Source organism: Phoxinus phoxinus (assembly GCF_949152265.1).
Source record: "Phoxinus phoxinus genome assembly, chromosome: 18".
In the NCBI taxonomy this organism is placed as follows: domain Eukaryota; kingdom Metazoa; phylum Chordata; class Actinopteri; order Cypriniformes; family Leuciscidae; genus Phoxinus; species Phoxinus phoxinus.
Window position 1 is genome coordinate 8,239,277 of NC_136893.1, and position 19,129 is coordinate 8,258,405.

At 38.0% G+C, this 19,129-nt stretch overlaps 1 protein-coding gene across 3 annotated transcripts in view; it reads right to left on the bottom strand.

Moving 5' to 3' along the window:
• Positions 1-19,129, bottom strand: part of chchd6a (coiled-coil-helix-coiled-coil-helix domain containing 6a) — a 60,953-nt gene that overhangs the window by 26,814 nt on the left and 15,010 nt on the right. For 2 of the 3 annotated variants that reach the window (XM_079588344.1, XM_079588343.1), the window contains 3 exons: positions 14,976-14,999; positions 13,089-13,172; positions 3,740-3,810 (listed from right to left, as the gene is read on the bottom strand). In XM_079588344.1, coding sequence (XP_079444470.1) covers positions 3,740-3,810; positions 13,089-13,172; positions 14,976-14,999 — 179 coding nt within the window. The remainder of the gene's footprint in view (positions 1-3,739; positions 3,811-13,088; positions 13,173-14,975; positions 15,000-19,129) is intronic. The other variant, XM_079588345.1, reaches the window with a different exon arrangement.

Here is a 19,129-nt window from a genome sequence, read left to right on the forward strand (position 1 = left end):
ATCAAACAGTGCGCACTGATATAGAGAATAACTCCCTTTGGAGTGACTTTGTGCTTTGTAACCTTGCAGACATTTTTCATGCTCAAACATGAACATTACACACAAAAATAGTGTTGTGACAATACTGGAATTTCCAACTTCGATATGATATCTTGAAAAATAAAATTTTCGATACCACGGGGGAAACTGCCATATATACCGCCATACAGATAATTTGTTCATTTAAATGTATTCATTAATTTGGCTTGATGTGAGTGCCACTTGTACAGATCAGCAGTGCACACACTGAGTCAAATGAGTCAAATCATGCGCAATGCAAGCATTATTTAACCGGAGTCAGTGAGAGGAGGCCGTTGTGTGTCAATTCGCCGTCAGAGAGAAGAGAGTGAGAACACGGAGCTAGTATTGTGTATTGATACTGCACAAAAGGAGAGTTTGAACCGTTTCAGATATTTCACTATCGATACATATCGAAATATCAACATTTTTGACAAAACTACACTAAAGAAAAATTAAAATGTAAAAAAGCATGATAGGACCCCTTTAAAAATATGGACCTCTGAATTTCTCCACAAAAAAAAACTGAAACGACTATACATTGGACATAAACAAACTTCATTGTGTTAACCTTTCAATTCCACACATCTGGCTCAATTCTGTCACGAAACGTCCACTTTTTTTCCTCTCGTTTCACCATCTCATTAGAAAAGAAAAAAGGGTTGCGAACACCATTTCATGTCGACTTTAAAGAGATGCCTCAGTCTGCTTCCAGCTCGGCTGTTTTAGTAAAAGAACAAGGTCATACACTACCAACAAAGACACAAAAACTGAAGTAGTCATGTACAGATGTTCTTCTGTGCTCTGATTGGCAGATGAGACGTCCCCAGGGGGAAGCTCATTACCCAGGTGCCAACATCATTTGTATAACCTCAAAGCACTCGCCTCTTTGCCATCTTTGCACCTAAGACTGGCACTCACCGACAGCTGGTACAAAACCTGTGAGACTCAAGAGGGACAGGAGAGGAAACAAGCTAACACAAACACTTACACACGTAAATCACGTACACTCGATCTGACGAAGTGAGCTCAATGGCGTGTTGCCATGCTACACGATACCTCGCGCACTGGTACGGCCTTGCGAGATTATCGTTTCAAATCCCTCTTTAAATCTAGCACAAAGCATGCTGGGAGAGAATTAGTCACAAGCCATCTGCAGGTTTAACGGTCAAAAGTGTTATTTTTGTATTGTCAGACAAAGTCAAGTTTAAGAGTCGTCTGGTGAATTCAGGATTTTAATGTGTTGAGTGATTGCCCTCCTTTCCCTAAAATTAGCTAAGGCACAAAAGATCCCACAGTGCTTTGTTCTGTGGGGGGTTCGGCTGAACAGTCAGACATAACAGAAGGGATACAGAAGAGAAATGGCTTTCAAAAATATCCATAGAGCAAATTATTTTTATGTACAATCCATTTCAAAATAGACTAACCACAAACATTTTTTATATAAAAGTGGATTCTCTGTTAAGACATCCACCAATCAGTCACTGCCGTTATCATGGAATCGGAAATCAATCAAACTGAAAAAAAAAAAGCTGGATTCTAGTTAAAACCGCTAGCTAACCCATCGCTAGTTAATGCTTTTTTAGAAAATTTGTTGTCTAGGAAATGACAAAACAATAAAAGGACTAATAAACTATAATATTTTCAGCTAGGCTATAGAAGAAGAAGAAAAAAACAGCCAATATTTTTGGGAAATTTAAACGTAAAATGTTGATGAATAATATATTAAAAGCTAAAATATCTCTCTTTTTTTTTTAATCGCAAAGCACATTAATAAAGAGCATCTACCCTCGCTTGAGCAGAGGTCGTTTACATTTGCTATGCATTTATAAGCACTTAAGCAGGGCAAACATGTGATTATATTAGTCAATTGTGCAATATTTGAATTCAAATACTAATATTTTAAGTTTTTGGAGCATATAGTAAAGCTACCTGAAAAATGAAAGATATTATTAATAATATTTTAAATAAAAATATATATTATATATGAATATATATATACACTAGTACCGTTCAAAAGTTTGGGATTGGTACGATTATTTTCTTATTTTTTTAAATGATCGTATTCTCACAAATTCTGCATTCATTTGATGAAAAATACAATAAAGTAATATTATCAAATATTATTTAAATTTAAAATAATCTAATACATTATAAAATGCACTTTATTCCTGTGATGGCAAAGCTGTGATGTCAGCATAATTTCTCCAGTCTTCAGTGTCACATGATCCATTCAGAAATCATTCTAATATGCTGATCTGCTGCTCAAGAAATAGTTTGGTAACACTTTCTATGAAGACCATGCTTACAATAAATTATAGCTCCATTTATACTTATAAGGCTTACTATTTTATAGCTACATTTATATTATTGCAAGGCCTTGTTAGGAGATGATCAGCGTTATTTGCTTCACCTGTGACTGGTCATAAAATGTTTGCTCGTCAGTGTACACCACTGTAAGTACAGTTCTTCTGCAATGCGCAATTCATTCCCTCTTAAAAGATAAGGATGTAGCGTGAATTATTTTATTTTTTTATATGTAAATGTAAAAAAATGTTGTCCCCCCAAAAAAACAAATGTGGTAATGATCTGATTTATCTTGGAACTGGTAAGATTCTTTCAATGAATCTTCTGAAATGCCTACAGAGAAAACGAATGAGAAAAATACATTTAGAGATAGAGAGGATGGTGGAGACAGAAGAAAAAGTAGTGGGAAGGAAAGAGAGAGAGACGAGAAAAATCGTCAGCCTCAGTGAATGGCGAGCAGCTCTGGGCGGCGGTGGGGTCATGGTGAGCTACAAACAATCTGCATTAATTACAGCAGCTGGAGATTCACTCGAACCCAGAGAGAACAAAATGCTTGTGTCTCCTGCATAGGAGGAAAGAAATTGGCTTTAATGAATCGCAAATGCAATTCAACTTCGCCAATTCCACACCCGGCTTCAGAGAGGTGAGAGAAAGACAGATAGCGACCACAACATGAAGTTGATAGCAAAGACTAATAATCGATGTTTGGGGGGAGGGGGGCTCTTCGGATGTTGCGTTTACGTTAATGAGAATCTGGCATGTTCTGCTCCTTCCACACGCACTTGCTTTCATTCTACTTGCCGAGAAGGGACAGAAATGACCCATCTCCATAGAAACCAGGCCATATTCCTTTGAAAGCAATGGAGCAAGGCTATGACGGTGCCTTGCTTTTGACCCTATCATCAATTATAGAGTATTTCAGGAAGTAAACTAGAGGACCGCAGAAAGGCTTACCTTGCCGGCAACATGATCATTAATTTAATGAAACATCTTCAAGGCACTAAAAAAATCTCATCTCTATTCAGGAAAGTCAAGGTTATTATGAAGCTGTTATCAACCGGAAAACAAAATAACCTCTTTTTTCTCAGGCGTGTTTGTTTAGTAAATGTCTGCATCAAACTTTTAAACTTGCAACCTTTAAACTCGGTTCACTTTTACGGCCACTTAACAAAACAAAATATCTTTGAAGTCTTCTAATTTGGGTGACCAATTTTTCTAGCTAATCAAATAAAAAACAATTAGTTGCAACTTGCAAGACACTTTTAATTGTTCTGTAACGCTAAATCCTGCACTGGACACAGAGATGTTGCTAACGCTCATTTTAATCAAAATATTTGCATTATAATTAAGTGACAATTTTGTAATCTCTTCTTACTTTATATTGGCTTCGCTCCTTGTTGCAGCAGTGTGAAACTGTTCAGCGGACAACTTGAAGCGTTCCTCATTCTGCAACACAAACAATGAAGATACCAATTATGAGATGAACCTTCATCTGAATATCTCCATCAACTGACTGCTAGAATGCAAGTGGGGGATTATACAATGAACAAAGCTGACAGAATAGTATAGAATAGAATCGTTTTTTTTTTTTTTAATGATTGGTTATATTTGGTGTCCAAAAACTACAATTTCATTCAAAAATATAAACATTTCATATTGATTCCAAACTTTTGCAGTGCAAATATTCTTTAAAGGCCATTGGGAGAGAAAATGCATCTTGGGAAGACAATTATGGAACTTAAGCGAGTCACATCGAGACACTGAACACTCTTTTGTATGTTTCTGATTTTCCGAAAACTGAAAAGAGCCAAATGATGAGTGTATGAAGCTCCACTCATCCCAAAATCTAAAGTCTATAGACTTTGGAAACTCTAAATCCTGAATTATTTAAATTAATAGTCTAATAGTTTTCAGCTTTCTAATTCTACCTCTACCTCTTGCAGTAGAAGAATGTTTGGCTGTTTAAGCACGATAACGAAGACAAATACACTTAAAATGTTAAGGGTTTTAATGAGGCGTTAGGCACCAGTTACACACAGGGAATGTGGGGACACCTTTCTCAGATTGTGATGCTATAAAAATACAAAGCCATTTACAGAACCTGCAAGAAACCAAACAAATGCTATTTATTGTGCTCATAATTTTATTTTCCCCCTGATGTTCACTTATATAAACAAGATCATTGATGGAAAAAAAAAATCATTATTTAGTTACCCATGACCATGTTCCACGCTCTCTCTGATCCTTAGAATGAAACACTTCTTTTTAATGCTGCGCCATTGAAGTCAGCATGAAATCAAAATTGACTACGTTTTTTTCATGGAATATTGCAGCGTTTATTATAAATGATTTATCAGTGCACATCATTTTTATTTAAATGAATGTAAAGAAATAAAAAAAATGAGACTTCTCTGATGACGTTTACTGGCAAGAGGGCGGGACTACCTGTCACTCACATGAGATCGACCAATGGCAAATCACAGCCATCCAATGATCCAATCAATTCCCGATGGACAAAATCAAGTCCCGCCCTTTTTTTCTCCTCGTTTGAGAAGCCGCTTCACTCGTAATTGCGTCACAATAGGGAGGAAAAGTCTTCCGCAACTTCAGTTTCATGCTGAATTCAATATGTAAACGGCATCTTCACACACATTATCAAATGAGACGTATAGAATAAAATTACAGGCTTTCTCTAACAGTAAATCACATCATGAAGCAAAAATATTGCGTCTTGCACTATAGAGATTTTTCCAAAACAAATACTGGTTATTTAAAAAAAAGAAGAAGAAGAAAAAAAAAGGAATATGTCCTTCCCAGACTTCCTGTTTCAAAAGAAAATACAAAAGCCTCCAACTCACAATGGGCGGGCCACATTTCTGAACACCATATAGGCATTGCTGACGTGTAAATGTGGGCGGTCATACGGTAATGTATTCATAACAATGCTCTCCATCACCAGCAACATTATTGACTGAATCGCATTCTACGGGCTTGAAGCTGTAGAAAGTGTTAAATAGCATGTGGGCGGATCCTTTATCATATGCAAAATAAAGAGTGAAAACTGTTGAGTATGATGCAGTCTAGCAGGATTACCGACACACTGACCCAAATACATTTCCTGAATCCCTTTATCCTTTCGGGGAGCAATCCCTGACAGATCTTCAATTGAGGGTCATTTTCATGCCAGCGGGAAACACTTAATGCTGTAAAACAAAACTAATCCTCAATAACAAGAGCTTTCCTGCCAGGGCCAGTGAGCTTAGGACCCTAATTCTGTAAATGAAAAACACTTGCGTATAGATCTGAAGCAATTGTTGAGATTTACATTGGGCCTTTGGATACTTTCAAAGTCTTTGACATTTTCCATGTCTTCATTGCAAGATAATGATATCTGACCACCATCACAGCTGCAATACAGCAGTTGACACTGGATGGATTGATGTTAGAAATGAACAAGTGACTAAATGAGAACACGGCGAGGAAAGATCAGGGTTACCGAAATGAAAACCCCCCTCTCGCATCCCCGCATGCATTAGCACAGAGCGTCCCTTCCTGTAGCATCTCAGCAGGAAGGGATTTGTGTGTTATAATCACGCAGCTGGCACCTGCTTTGTCATTCTCCTCTTTGCCTGGCACTACCCGTCAGTGACACCCTTGCCTTTCAGTCACAGCCGCTGCATTTCTAATCCAATCAGCATTTTAATCTGTATCGGGCAGCTATGCTTCACTGCAGGGTGCATTTGCTGCAAGACTTCCTCCTAAGGATGAGCACTTCCTGTGACAGACAGGGATCAGCACTGGGAAATATATGGACCCGAAACATTAACCATCCATTATGACAGTAAACCATGTTAGTGTACTATCAAAAGAACCTTCAAATTTAGAACCGTGGCATAGTTGTTAGCACACTTTTTCAAGAGACTCTGGCTATACAGCAAAGATTGTGGAAGGTTTAGGTCTGAATCCTAAAAGCAAAAAGAGTAAAAGTAAAAAAAAACTGATAAAACATATTGGTTGAACGGTTACATTTTGTGGCACTTACACAGAATAAAGTACTAGGACCAGGCATTGCATCTGGGGCCTATTGCGCCAGTCACACATAAGGTACAACCTATCCTAGTAGGGTATAAATGGGTATGATACAATTTAGGCTACAGATTATTAAATATTAAGAGTGCTGCACCACTTATTTAAAACATAATCCTGTGCATTAAGTATTTACATAATCATCAGGGGGCAATGCATGGAATAAAACCGCAGACCACTTGGATTACATCAATGAACTCATGTTTTACCTGACAGACTTCAATTATTTAGACTTTAGACAAAAATATGATAATCTTGTACACTCATATACGGTTACAAAAAAATTATTATATATTAGATATGCACCGATGTCAACAATCATTATCGGCCAATAAAAGCTATTATTTTCACTAGTAGCGGCCATTGGCTGACTTTTAAACCAACCAATTCAAATCAAAAACAAATACTCTGATTATGTAATCCATATGGCGAGTCAGCATCGTCAACTTCATCTTTGCATCCTACACTGACTCGGAAAACAGTAGTTTGTTAATAAATAATTCAAATGTTTTAATAAATAAATAAAAATTAAAAACTGCTTGCTATTTTTTGCCCTCATTTCAAGATAATGATATCTGACCATCACTAGATTTATGCTAGAAATGAACAAATTACTATTTTTCACAATATTTCTGTTTTAATGTATTATTGATCAGATAAATGCAGCCTTGGTGAGCATACAAGACTTCTTTCAAAAAGGATTGTGGGTAACAAATTATTATTCAAACAATGCAAGTCAGGATCTGTTTGACTTAAACCACCTGCAAATATGTAGGAGATAGTCTTCACTTAGAACAGCAAAAACAGATATTATATCAGAAAGGCCTTGTTTACATCTTAAAAGCCATGTCCAGATTTATATAACTGAATCAAGCAAGATGCATACGAAAATGTAATAAAGCTGAATAAGCAGATGCAACTTAACCCAACGTTTTGTCAACTCATCAGCGTTTACTTTTTGCATTACCATACTGAGATGCAACACAGCAAAAACGTATGCAAAAAGTCCCCCTCTTGATTATAATGCTGCTCCACCTCCCAGCTTCTCACCATTACAGAGTCAACGAGCTATTACACCCCTGCAGCCCCTGACATCAGCGTACACTCAACACAGCATGAAAAACGGAATTATGTATAATTCTACTTAAGAATTATAAAACTGAAATTGTAAATACTTTGAAGTAAATTAATTTAGGATTTGGCAGTGCTGGTGCCCCAGGCCAAAGAGGTCCAGATATCTGCCGCTCTCGTCTCCGTCCAGGTGAAGCCTGCCGCAGTCAGTTAGGGAATTTCTAGAACGAGGGCTCGCGTTGACAGCACGTCAGCCCACCTGCCAGTTTTTCAGGAGGATTATTATCTCGTACCCACGCTCAAGTGCTTTGCAACTAGTGACAAGGGAGAACGAGCGAAGCGGGGTGGGGTGGGGTGGGGGGCCTAAAACGGCAGGGCAATAAAATAAAAAAAATCTTGTCTCGAGAGTGCGAAGCAGCTAAGAGCGGGACACAGACATGAGTAGAGAAGCTTTAGCGGGATTAGGGAGCGCCAGCGCTAATTCAAAATGGTGTCGGAATGCTGCTGTTTACAGCTTTCGCTTTCAGCTGTGCTAACTCACCGTCTTTGGCAGAATTTATGGATGTTAGGCGATTATGCGTGCCACCTTCAAAAAGAAGTGGGGGAGAAAAAGAAAAAAAAAATGCCACGTTTGCTGCGATAAAAGGCGTTCACCACTTGCGGCGTGGAGAACGTTCATGCGGTGGCTCGCCTGCGCTGCAGAGATAGACTTCTTCAGCCGCACCTGCCATCGACGGGAAACGGGTGAAGCGGGATGGATACACCACACCTCTCAGAGGTCTGTCATGAAGATACCCCCCCCCCCCCCCCCCCAAAAAAAAACCTCCTGCTGGGGTAACAGCAGTCTGAGCAGACATGCCAACTGCCTGCATTATCCCTCTCCCGTGGTCTGACTGTGTCACACGGCAAGTAAAGCCTGACTGCAAACACACTGTGCGCCTTTTATTGCCAGCTTCTGATCCCTTTGGCAAACGGCGCTTCCTTGTAATGAGGTAAATATAAATACTGGGGCATCTGACACACTGGGTTGATCCTATTTGCTATTAGACAGAAGATAGCTCGTCTGTAACCTCAATGTGTGCGAGATAGCGAGTGTGTATGTGTGTGCGCACATGTGTATAGATGGGAGGGGAGCTCCCAATGTAGAATGTTTATTTATGATGATCGCACAGTAATTAGCACTGGGTCGCCATTAATCCTCACAGCCTGCGTCTGCCCTTAGCCAGCGACGGAGATTGACAACGTGGACCACCCCCTCATGCCCTGACGGAATACTTGTGGCATAAATTTTGTTAACCGCTTCCATGCCACCCATCTAAGAGACTTTGTTGGACTTTGAATCAGGGATGTGCGCGATTCAGATTTGAATTGAGAATGCCTTTTACATTCAGTTTATGAATTTGAAATGAGGTACAGAATTGGAATTTGAATCTAAGGATGTGGATTCTAAGGATAAGGATGTGGATTAAAAATGAGATGTACATTTCTTTTACATTTCAATTAATTTGAAGTGCGAAAATTAACTACAATCTAGACGGACAGACAGTCAGACAGACCAATAGATATAGACAGACAGACCAATAGATAGAGAGATAGACAGGCAGACCAATAGATAGACAGACAAACCAACAGAGAGATAGACCAATGGATAGACCTTGTTCAGAGTAGCGCCATGACAGGTATGAAAACGAGGCTGTGAGGGATAGACTTACCATATTTTCAATGTCATCAGCTGTATAAAGCTCTTAGTTGACTTAAAATTTTCCACAGCTTTTGTTGTCTGGAGTTTGTCTACTGAAATCTCTTGGAAAGATATTTTTGCAGGGTATCGTCAGCAAACCAATACAACCAATACATAAATAACAGTACAACTCATTGAAAAGATGTATGTGTCTATCCCACACAGCCTCGATGTGACAAAGATGGCGCTGCTGTGAATAAGGTCTACAGATAGACAGATATCAAGACAGACTGACAGATAGATAGAGATATAGACAGACAGACCAACATATAGATAAACAGATGATAGACAGACAGACAGACTGCAGTGGTTGAGTTACTATTTCCCAGAATGCATAGCAATATCTGAAATAAAATCAACTTTTGTGGACCAGGGTGGAAAAACGCTTCACTTCCCAGAATGCATTACCTGAGCATGTGCTCTAACTGCTATGCCAAAGCTCCATATTCAATCAAAATGAACAGTATTCACTTTATACCTTCCCATACAAGGACTAATGTCCAGTGAAATATTCGCAACAGATTTAATAGAAACGGACAAAATGGAAAACGGTGCTTGGAAGTGTATTATAAATCTGTCTCCTCAAAATGAAACATGAATTAAGTCTGAAAGACAGTGGAGTGTAAATCTGCTGCGTGCGAACAACGTTAACTGTACACCGTGGAACAAATCCCCTCTTTTCAGAGACACAAGCGTTAAATTATCAGCCCGGCAAAGCCACCATGGATGCCGTCCCAGTGTTAATATTTCCCTTTGCAATCCTTTGTTTTCGCATCATAATGGAGCATGTACCAAAAACATTCATCTCCATCTCCTTCCCCTGAATCACTGGACCCAAAGTGAATAAACAAAAAGGCAATTCTTCAAGCCAGTGAGTGAGCAACCCTCTTAGTACAGCTTATGAACAAAGCAAGAAGAGAAGAGAAGCTGAACAAAGTGAGGGAGTCAAATAGAGAGGAATTATCTCTCTAAAGCTGTCAAGGTGGCTGGGTTATTCTCTTGTTCTGAATACAGCGTATGATAGAGAGAATACAAATATTGCATTTAATGGCATATTCTTTAGTCACTGAATTTAAAACGACACCACATATTATTATTAATTATTATTAATGGAGGAACGGTATTGCGATATGTTTTGTTCCAAACACTGTATTCAACCAAATTTGTTTGACGTTAATATGCAACAACATTAGGGGGTTTTTGTTTGTTTTTTGGACTGAGATTCTACAAATATTGCATTCCAGGAAATGAGGTGACTCAACCATGGTAAATAATCAACCAGATTCATTTAGTGTTAATATGCAACTAGGTTAAAAAGATTTCCTTGAGTCATGGTTTAAATACTGCTGTGCATTCAAATGTAAGGCTTTTTAAGACATGCGCAAATAAAATGAATGCTGCAAGTCCGTTCAGAACAAACCAAAACAATTCAATATGTATTAAAAATAGTTTATTTACCAATGTATATCAATACATACGAATAAGAGATTGAGCGATATTATATTTTGACAATATAATACAAATGCGTTTAAAGAAAGAGATTGCAAAAAAAAAATCCAGATTTATTGCAGATATAACCCTTTTTTTTTAGTAACCTCAAACAACTTTCGCTGACTGCAGTGGTTGAATCACTTTATTCCCCAGAATGCACAGGAGTATTTGAAATACTGTAATCAATTTGCATTCTGGAAAATAAATGACTTAACCACTGTAAACAGCAATTTTTAAAGAGCCACTGCCAAAGAAATGTTAAACATTTGGTTGTGCATTCTGGGGGAAAAGGTGACTCAACCACAGTAGACCATCCCTCTATGGACTCACTGAAGCGTGGGTCGCCATTGGCTAGTAAATGTATTTTATTCGCCAGACTTTTTACATAGAATGCATAAACAATGCAAATGGGATTTTTTTTTAAAATAAATATAATATAAAATTTAAACATTATTAAAAGACAAGTCTGTATAAAATAAGAACAAACAGTCAAACTACAAGCAAAACTACAAATTAAAGCAATAGAACAAAGATGCAAATAGAATAAACAGTGCTTTTCCGTTTTTTTAGTAATCTAATGTAAAATAACACTTCATAATCTTCACGGCATAAAATAAATATAGGCTATAGATGAATCTTAAGTAACAAAAGTAACTCAGTCAAGAGCAGCGAGTGATTTTTTGCAGGGAGTTTTATGATGTTTGATTAACATTAAAAACACAGATAGCAGCAGGAATATTAGGCTGTTGTCACTTTAATGCGTAATGCACAGATCCTATATACTGATACTGTGACACATGCTTTGACTGTTTACGTTCACTTAAGACACATTACCGACTTTGTTTATTAGGACACTCGACAAGAACGGGCATTTTGACATAACTTTGTGTGAAATTGTCCGTTCAAGCGCAAGAAGATATGAAAGAGAACTCCATTCAGTATACAGACAGTATTGATGCTTGAAAGATGTGCTTCCACAGCAGCCGTGATTAACAGCAGTTAACAGCCATCTTCTGCTGTGGTTAAAGTTTTCTATGCGAGATTTGATTTGACGGGAGTCACAAGACCGGTTACTTTCTCCCGATCCAATCAAGTTGATGGATAAAATTAAAACAAGCATGTCACGACCACAAATGGAGGGAAAATAGCGGAGTAAATATACATCACTTACAGTTTACTAAAGTACAAACATTTTTAACTACTACAAGTACAATTTCTGATAAAAACGACTTGCAGTGAGTAACGTTAGTATTTGTAATTCGTTAGTTCACACCTCTGTAAATAAAGTAACTCAACAATGTGAAAAAAATGCCTTTTTTATGGACAACCACTTCCATACAGCACGGCCACAGTTACACGATGGGCCATTTTCCTACGGCGTGTTGGTAAAGAGGGGAAAGAAGCAAATCTCACTTTTTTGCCTGCTGCATGCAGTCGATAAGACCTCAGAGAGAGCGTAGGAAAAAAATGGGGGAGGGAGTGCAAGAGAGAGAAAACGAATGAGGGGGGACTGAGGAAAATCACAAATCTTGGAGAGCGACTCTGACTTCATTTGCCAATAGCTGAATGGTTTTGAGGCTTTGGCTAAAGCACTTTCTGCACCATTGCCCCTTGCCGCGCCGAGCAAGCCCTTTCCATTTAACGTAACTTTATTTGTTTTTTTACACCAATGGGGGTTAATCAAGGTGTGAACTCAGCGGATAAAGGCAGTTGGTGTTGCTGCCCATCCAAATGGAGCCAATGCACTTCAGATTCTCACTTCAGTGCTGTTTGAACCATTATGATCTCTGTCCAGTCATTTACAAAGGATAGATGGCTGAAGGTAGGGCAGTGAAAGATGGCCCTGCTTGGGCATTATCTCGCTCTCTGAAAGTGACTGAACGTGGCAGTAGAGGATAGCCTGTGCTTTCATCCTCAAATATTATGGCTTAACTAGAATTGTGTACAAACAGACGTGTCCCGTCTTCGATGACTAGAGCCATGCGTGAAGCGGAAAAACTGACAACAGCGTGGAAACAAGTTCTTAACCACCCACTGATCCTGAGTCTGCTTATGCATACCTTTCCTTGAGGCTCCGCATCATAACTTTTACTTCTCGAAAATGTCAGGGATCAACTGTGAAAATTATATGGGAAGACAGAACTTAAAGGCCAGACATTTTTAAAGCTTTTCCGAGAAATGGAATGGATGCCGTACCATGGTGTTTGATCATTTACACACTGAAACCATTAGTATCAGTGAGCCATTTCTCCAGTATTTAGCATGTATAAAAATATCTTGAAATTGGAAAGAATACCAAAGATAAATGCAGTTAAACTGACAGGAAGACACCAACCTTCTTCTCTAGTTGTGTGATCTGTTCCCTGTAGAAAGCATCCAGCGCCTTCAGCTCCGCCTCCTTATTCTCCAGGTGTTTCCCCTGCAATGAAGTAAATGAGTTTTTTGTCATTCAATTGCTCATCTTGACCAATTCCAACGCTGTTGCAAAATTTCTTGTTTTGTAAAGAAAAGAAAAATTACATGTAACTTTTTTAATAAATATTTTGTCAGCAAAAAATTTAATATAAAGCATTAAAAGCAGATTCATGTTAATGCAAAAAAAGTTAATGCTTCTATTAAATATAAAAAAAGTGCTTATAAAAATACAAATTATTTTTAGGTTGCTCATTTTGACCAATTGCAAAACTTAAGCTTATTGCAAATTTTTATTTTTGTAAAGAAACTTTTTTTTTAAATTATAATAAAAATAGCGAAACCGATTTAAAAATGGACCAATACATTTCAAAATGTCTTGCAAATAATAAATAAAACACTGCGAAAAAAAATATTACAATTATTTTGGTGAAGTCAGTTAAAATGTTGGTAACTACTGGCTCGACTGAGCCAGCAAGTGGGAAGAAATTATTGTTGAGTCTAGAATCCATTAATGAACTTCTACCTTAGAAATAAATGTGAGGCCAAACAAAAAGTGACAGTGCCTAGGCTCAGGCCCTGTGATCTAGTTGATGATATTAATTTCAAAAAACATATTAAACCATAAGGCTTGTAAGCTCAGGACATTGAAAGTACAACTGTCATCATTGGAATTTCGCTATTTGTTGGCATTTCTAGAAGATTCGTCAAGGTTTTCAGATTTCTGGGCACCGGATTAGCAAATGCTTTCGGCAACATATGTCCCGACTGGTACAAAACTGTTGACCAAACTCGAGAGAGGCCGGACGTAGGACATCGCACAGTGCAGCTTCCCTCAAACAGCATGGAGCAAAAGCTCTTAAAACCGTTCTGCCGACTCTGCCAGAGACTTTAGGAAATGGACAGCTGGTGTAAGATTTTCAGCCCTCGAAAAAATCATTGAGGAGGATTTACAACACGGAGGGATTCCAAAAATAAACAGAAAGTGAGGACGCAAGATAACGACATACACAATTTAAAGGTGATTTCGTCCATGCTTGTGACGCTCATACAGGTGTGCAATAACTGAATGTGATCGGTGAGGTTGGCACGGATTATGCATGCACAAAGCAGGAGGGGGGATTGCCTGAGATGATATGGACTATTTATGAGCATGCAAACATCTGTGCTTTTGAAAAGCAATAGGAGTGATAACCTTACACAACACTGAGGGATGTACAAGCACGCAATACAAAAAAATGAGTTCAAAGATGCAAAAAGAACAAGTATTCAAACAATATTCGACAAGGGAGCGCAGAAAGCGACATGCTCGCACACATGCGCTCAATCCCCCCTGTAATTAGCATCTCTCTCATTCCGTAACTATGTACGAGGCACGGATACATTAAGCCCAGCGGGATACGGCACTCACACTGTCGTGCTTCCTCGCATAGACACACGTGCACGAGAGACGCCCCGCGGTGCTGACCGGGAGAGAGGCGCATCTACGGTAGGAGCCAGACAACAGTGCACAACAAAGCACAACCCCAAATTACGGGCATACATAATCACCCCCTTCCCTCTGCCTCCTGTCTCGAGCGAGCAGTAAATCACCTCCATCAGCATGAGCATCATATGCAATTTTCTAGCTGGGTAGCTCCGAAACCCGCCACGGCGTCCGCCACGGTTTGCATGCTCACAATCAGGGCTTAATGCATGAAAACCAAAACACCATGTTTAAATGAGGAGGGAACAAGACGCGGAGAGATAGGAAGAAAGAAAGAGTGAATAAGAGGAATGCAACAACGACTGTGGAATAGGCCGTGCTTACCCAGACATCCAGTTCAGAGGCAGGCTTGAGAAATAGAGAATGAGAGAGGAGGAGGAAGAAGAAAACATCACTTAACACACAGCTAAAGAAAAACACTTAACGTATCGACGACGTGTTTGAAAATGTACATCCATATGTTAATTATTAGGCTTGAAGGCATGAAATGACATTTGTAGGGCATTTAAAACTCGTAATGTAAAGAATTTGTAAGTGAATCTAAATCGCATACTTCACTAATATATGGTAGGTTGAAAAGAGTATGTGACTAAAGAAGTATATCTGAATTCACAGTACTTAGAAAGAAGTAGTCCAAAAGTATCCAGAAGACCTTGTACTTCTGATGTGAGTGTGAAGTGTGCATACGATGGACACTTTACTATCCCATGAGGCCACGAGGAGGATTTGTGAACGGTACATGAAGCGACGCAACTGACGCTGGTAGGTCACATGATAATGACAGCATGGCAAATGTAGTACGTCCAGATTACACTCATCCTGCACACACTTATACTAACATACTTTTTTTTAGCGGTCGTGAATTACTTACTTATTCAAAACAAGTTCCTACTCAAGAGAGTATGTGATTTCGGACATTAATCGATATTCATTTTAATGAACCGATATCAATTCTTATATGCCAATTATAAATCTTTAGTCTATGCAGTTTTCGGTTGATGCGTGAACAAAACTTCACTAAACATTATTATTTGTGCTTTGTTACTTTCGGTATGAAGAAGTTTTCAAGTTCTGCCACTGTTCTCAAGAAATTCAAACAATAAGGCCCTGGTATCAAGATGTGTTTTGGTCGATCGGATAAGTAGACGAAGAAGACGCATTCCCGTTTACACCTGGTGTTTTAATCTGACTCTTTTGTCCACTTTCAACCACTTCTGTAATGATTTCTTTGAAGGGAGGGTCTATGGGAGGGTAAATGTATGGGCTTTTTCAGATCTTTCGATCTAACGGACGAAATAAGCTCGCGCAATTTACAAAACACACGGAGAAAGCATCAGCTTTCATTCCTGCTCTGACAGGACAATACAAAGGGGTAAAAATCTAATACATTTACGATGAAAGAGGGACGCGAGCAACACAGATATTTGGGGAATCCTTTGATGAAGAAAATACCTAGCAACTGCATAAGTTAAAACACTAGCAAACACTTAAAACATCTTAGCAACTGCATAGCAAAATGCAGCACCCTAGCATCACAGTAGTTTTACCTGCACTTCTTCACATTCTTCATCATAAAATGTAAAAATCTAGTCAACTTTAATTATTCCCCCCACTCACATGGCCTTGGTTAAATCAGCATAAAAGAAAAGACATTTCTAGGCAATGAAAGATCATAAAAACACTTTTAGAACAACAAGCAATGATGAATCATGCACAATATGCCCAAGGACATAAATTAAGAAAGTAAATGGGGTCAATTTTGATTTCAATGTTGACTTTGAGCAATGTTTTTTTGCTTTTATGGACAGAATCCTCTCTGAGCACTACATCTTCTACATATTATTGTCCACTTTTTTGTACTTGACCAGTTAAATATCAAACATGAAATGGAGACTGTAAATGGCCAAGCATGAATCTCCAAGGGCTTGTAATTGCAACTGTAAATTGGGTGCTAACAAATGTATAATGTGGTATGGAATCACTCCTCATTATAGGAGCAGCAGCAGGGCGTTTCACACGTATTTAATGAACAGGAAGGAGAGGGTACCGTAATCTGCTCTGCACGCCGAAGCCAAGTGCTCAACACTGCCAGAGCTCGCATGAATCTTGATAAGGCTGACTTAAAACCAAGAGCTGAGCATCAGAGACCACCTAGAAATATGGTTCATTCAGCTCATGTTGTTAACAGAAATTTGAATTATTTAATAATCACTGATTGTCTATTTTACTCCGGTGTTGTTGTTGCATTCATGAGAATAAGCGTTGTTAACAAACTATTAAAAATCCTTAACCTTAATCAAAATAAAGCTGAAATAAAATACAAATATTAAATGTAAAACTTAAAATGTTAAACAAATAAATGTTGCTTTGGCAACTACCTGAAATGTTTAATTTGGATTACTACAATTACTAATATTATGACTGAAATAAATATAAATCAAAGCTAAACTAAATAATAAAAAAAAGACAAAAGCACATTAAAAAAACGATTAAAATTAAAACGAAAACATAAAAGTGAATTCAAAATATTAATGAATACTATAAAAATAATACTAATAATGATGAGAATTAATAGCATCTTAATTGAGCCAATCACAATCAACTATATTCTAGCTGTCAGTATCAAACTAATCAAAGGGGCTATTTACATGACAGTTGAAATCAAACGTAATTTTTTTTTTAAACCTTTTGGCTGTTTATTTAAACGGCAAGAGCGTTTTGGGGGCCTAAAAACACAGAACGGTATTCAAAGTGCACGTTTTGAAAAGAGTAGCATTAACGTCTCCGTAAACTACAAAAATGTGAATTTGACAAAACGGTGACATCATGTGCCTGGCAGCATAATACAGTGTTTATAGTCGTTTTCGCCAATCCGTGTGAACGGGGATCGTTTTGACAGTGTTGTCGTGTCGTCTATATGTGAAAAACGCAAAGGAAAATCTTTTCCATTTTTAACACATCGTTGTTGTGTAAAGGTACCCTAAGTTTGATGCACCCAAGGTTAATTTCTATTTCCATTCTATTTTTGGTCTATAATTTGCCATTACATTTGGAAAATTTACATAAAGCATTTGTTCATATGCATTATATTACTAAAATGTTATGATGTTTTTACTATATGCAAAAAACATTTAACCATTTACTGCTTTCCTAAAATGTCAAAACAGCAATATGATAAAACACACCATTGTTTAATAAATAATTAAATGTATTAATAACAATAAACACTTCTTCTGTCAAGTAATATAGTTTGTCAGCCTATCTGTTGACTATTAATATAAATTGGCACATTAATATAGATTTCAACTGATGTGCGGTCAGAGGCATGAATATATTTGCTACTTTTAAACACCTTTGATTGCAGCTCATCCAATAAGATTTTAGTGTCGGTCCTATACATTTTAATAAAGAAGATCATTTATAGGTAGATTTTTATATGAAATGGCATTTACAAAGCTCTTAAAGTTGTTACCATGATGCCAACAGACTAGACCGCCTAAAATAGCCTCTCGAGGACCTAAAAGTGACTCAACGACAACTCTTAGCTGAAGAATCAAGAGTTTGCTCCCTGCTGGTCTGATGACGGCAAACTCATCACTCAGTCTCAAAGAACTCTCAGAGCCTGTTGAGAGCCACACACACACACACGCAAGACACACACACACAGCTCCTGACTGCACACAAGCCTTGTCATTTCTTTATTTATCCTCTTTAAATTCTCTGTGGTGACAAAGCCAATCTGATGGGCGTGCGGCACTCATGTAACGCTCGGTTTGGGATCTGGAGCAGGCTGATAATACTCAGGCAAGCATGAATTACACTGATAAGTCTAGAAATGAGCCCTGCTCGGAGTTGGGTTTACCGTAAACAATGGTGCATGCGTGTGCGTTAGGCTGGAACTCAGCAGCCAGGCCAGGATAGATGCAAAGTGACAGGCCGTACGCTCAAGAAGAAGTGAAGAGACCGGAGGAATGATGAACTGAAGGCTGTTGAACACGTTACGTCGTCAACTACAGCGTATTATTCTTGATCACACCTAAAGTTTTAGCATGAAGTTTAGATAGAGTTGCTCTTCAGATCAAATAAGAGATGTTACAGATAAATGTTATTTTATATGATAGAAATGAAGTAAAAAAAAAAACATCCATTAAATCACAAAAGGTTGAGAACCACTGCAATATAGAATCTTAGAGCAGGGTTCACGATTATACTAAACGTTTCAACATTTGGTGGTTCCCATATAATAAATACAGTATTATGATAGTATAATATTAACACTGACTTGATGAAGGTGCAATAATTATCATAATACTAATATTAACACTGATGAGAATTATTGCACCTTCATCAAGACAAATCACAATCATCAATAATATCAAACCAATACTGCTACGTTCTGCTACGAAGTGTAATTTCATAATATCAATAGAATATATTGATTATGAATATTATATAGTTTGATTATTGTTGTGGAATCA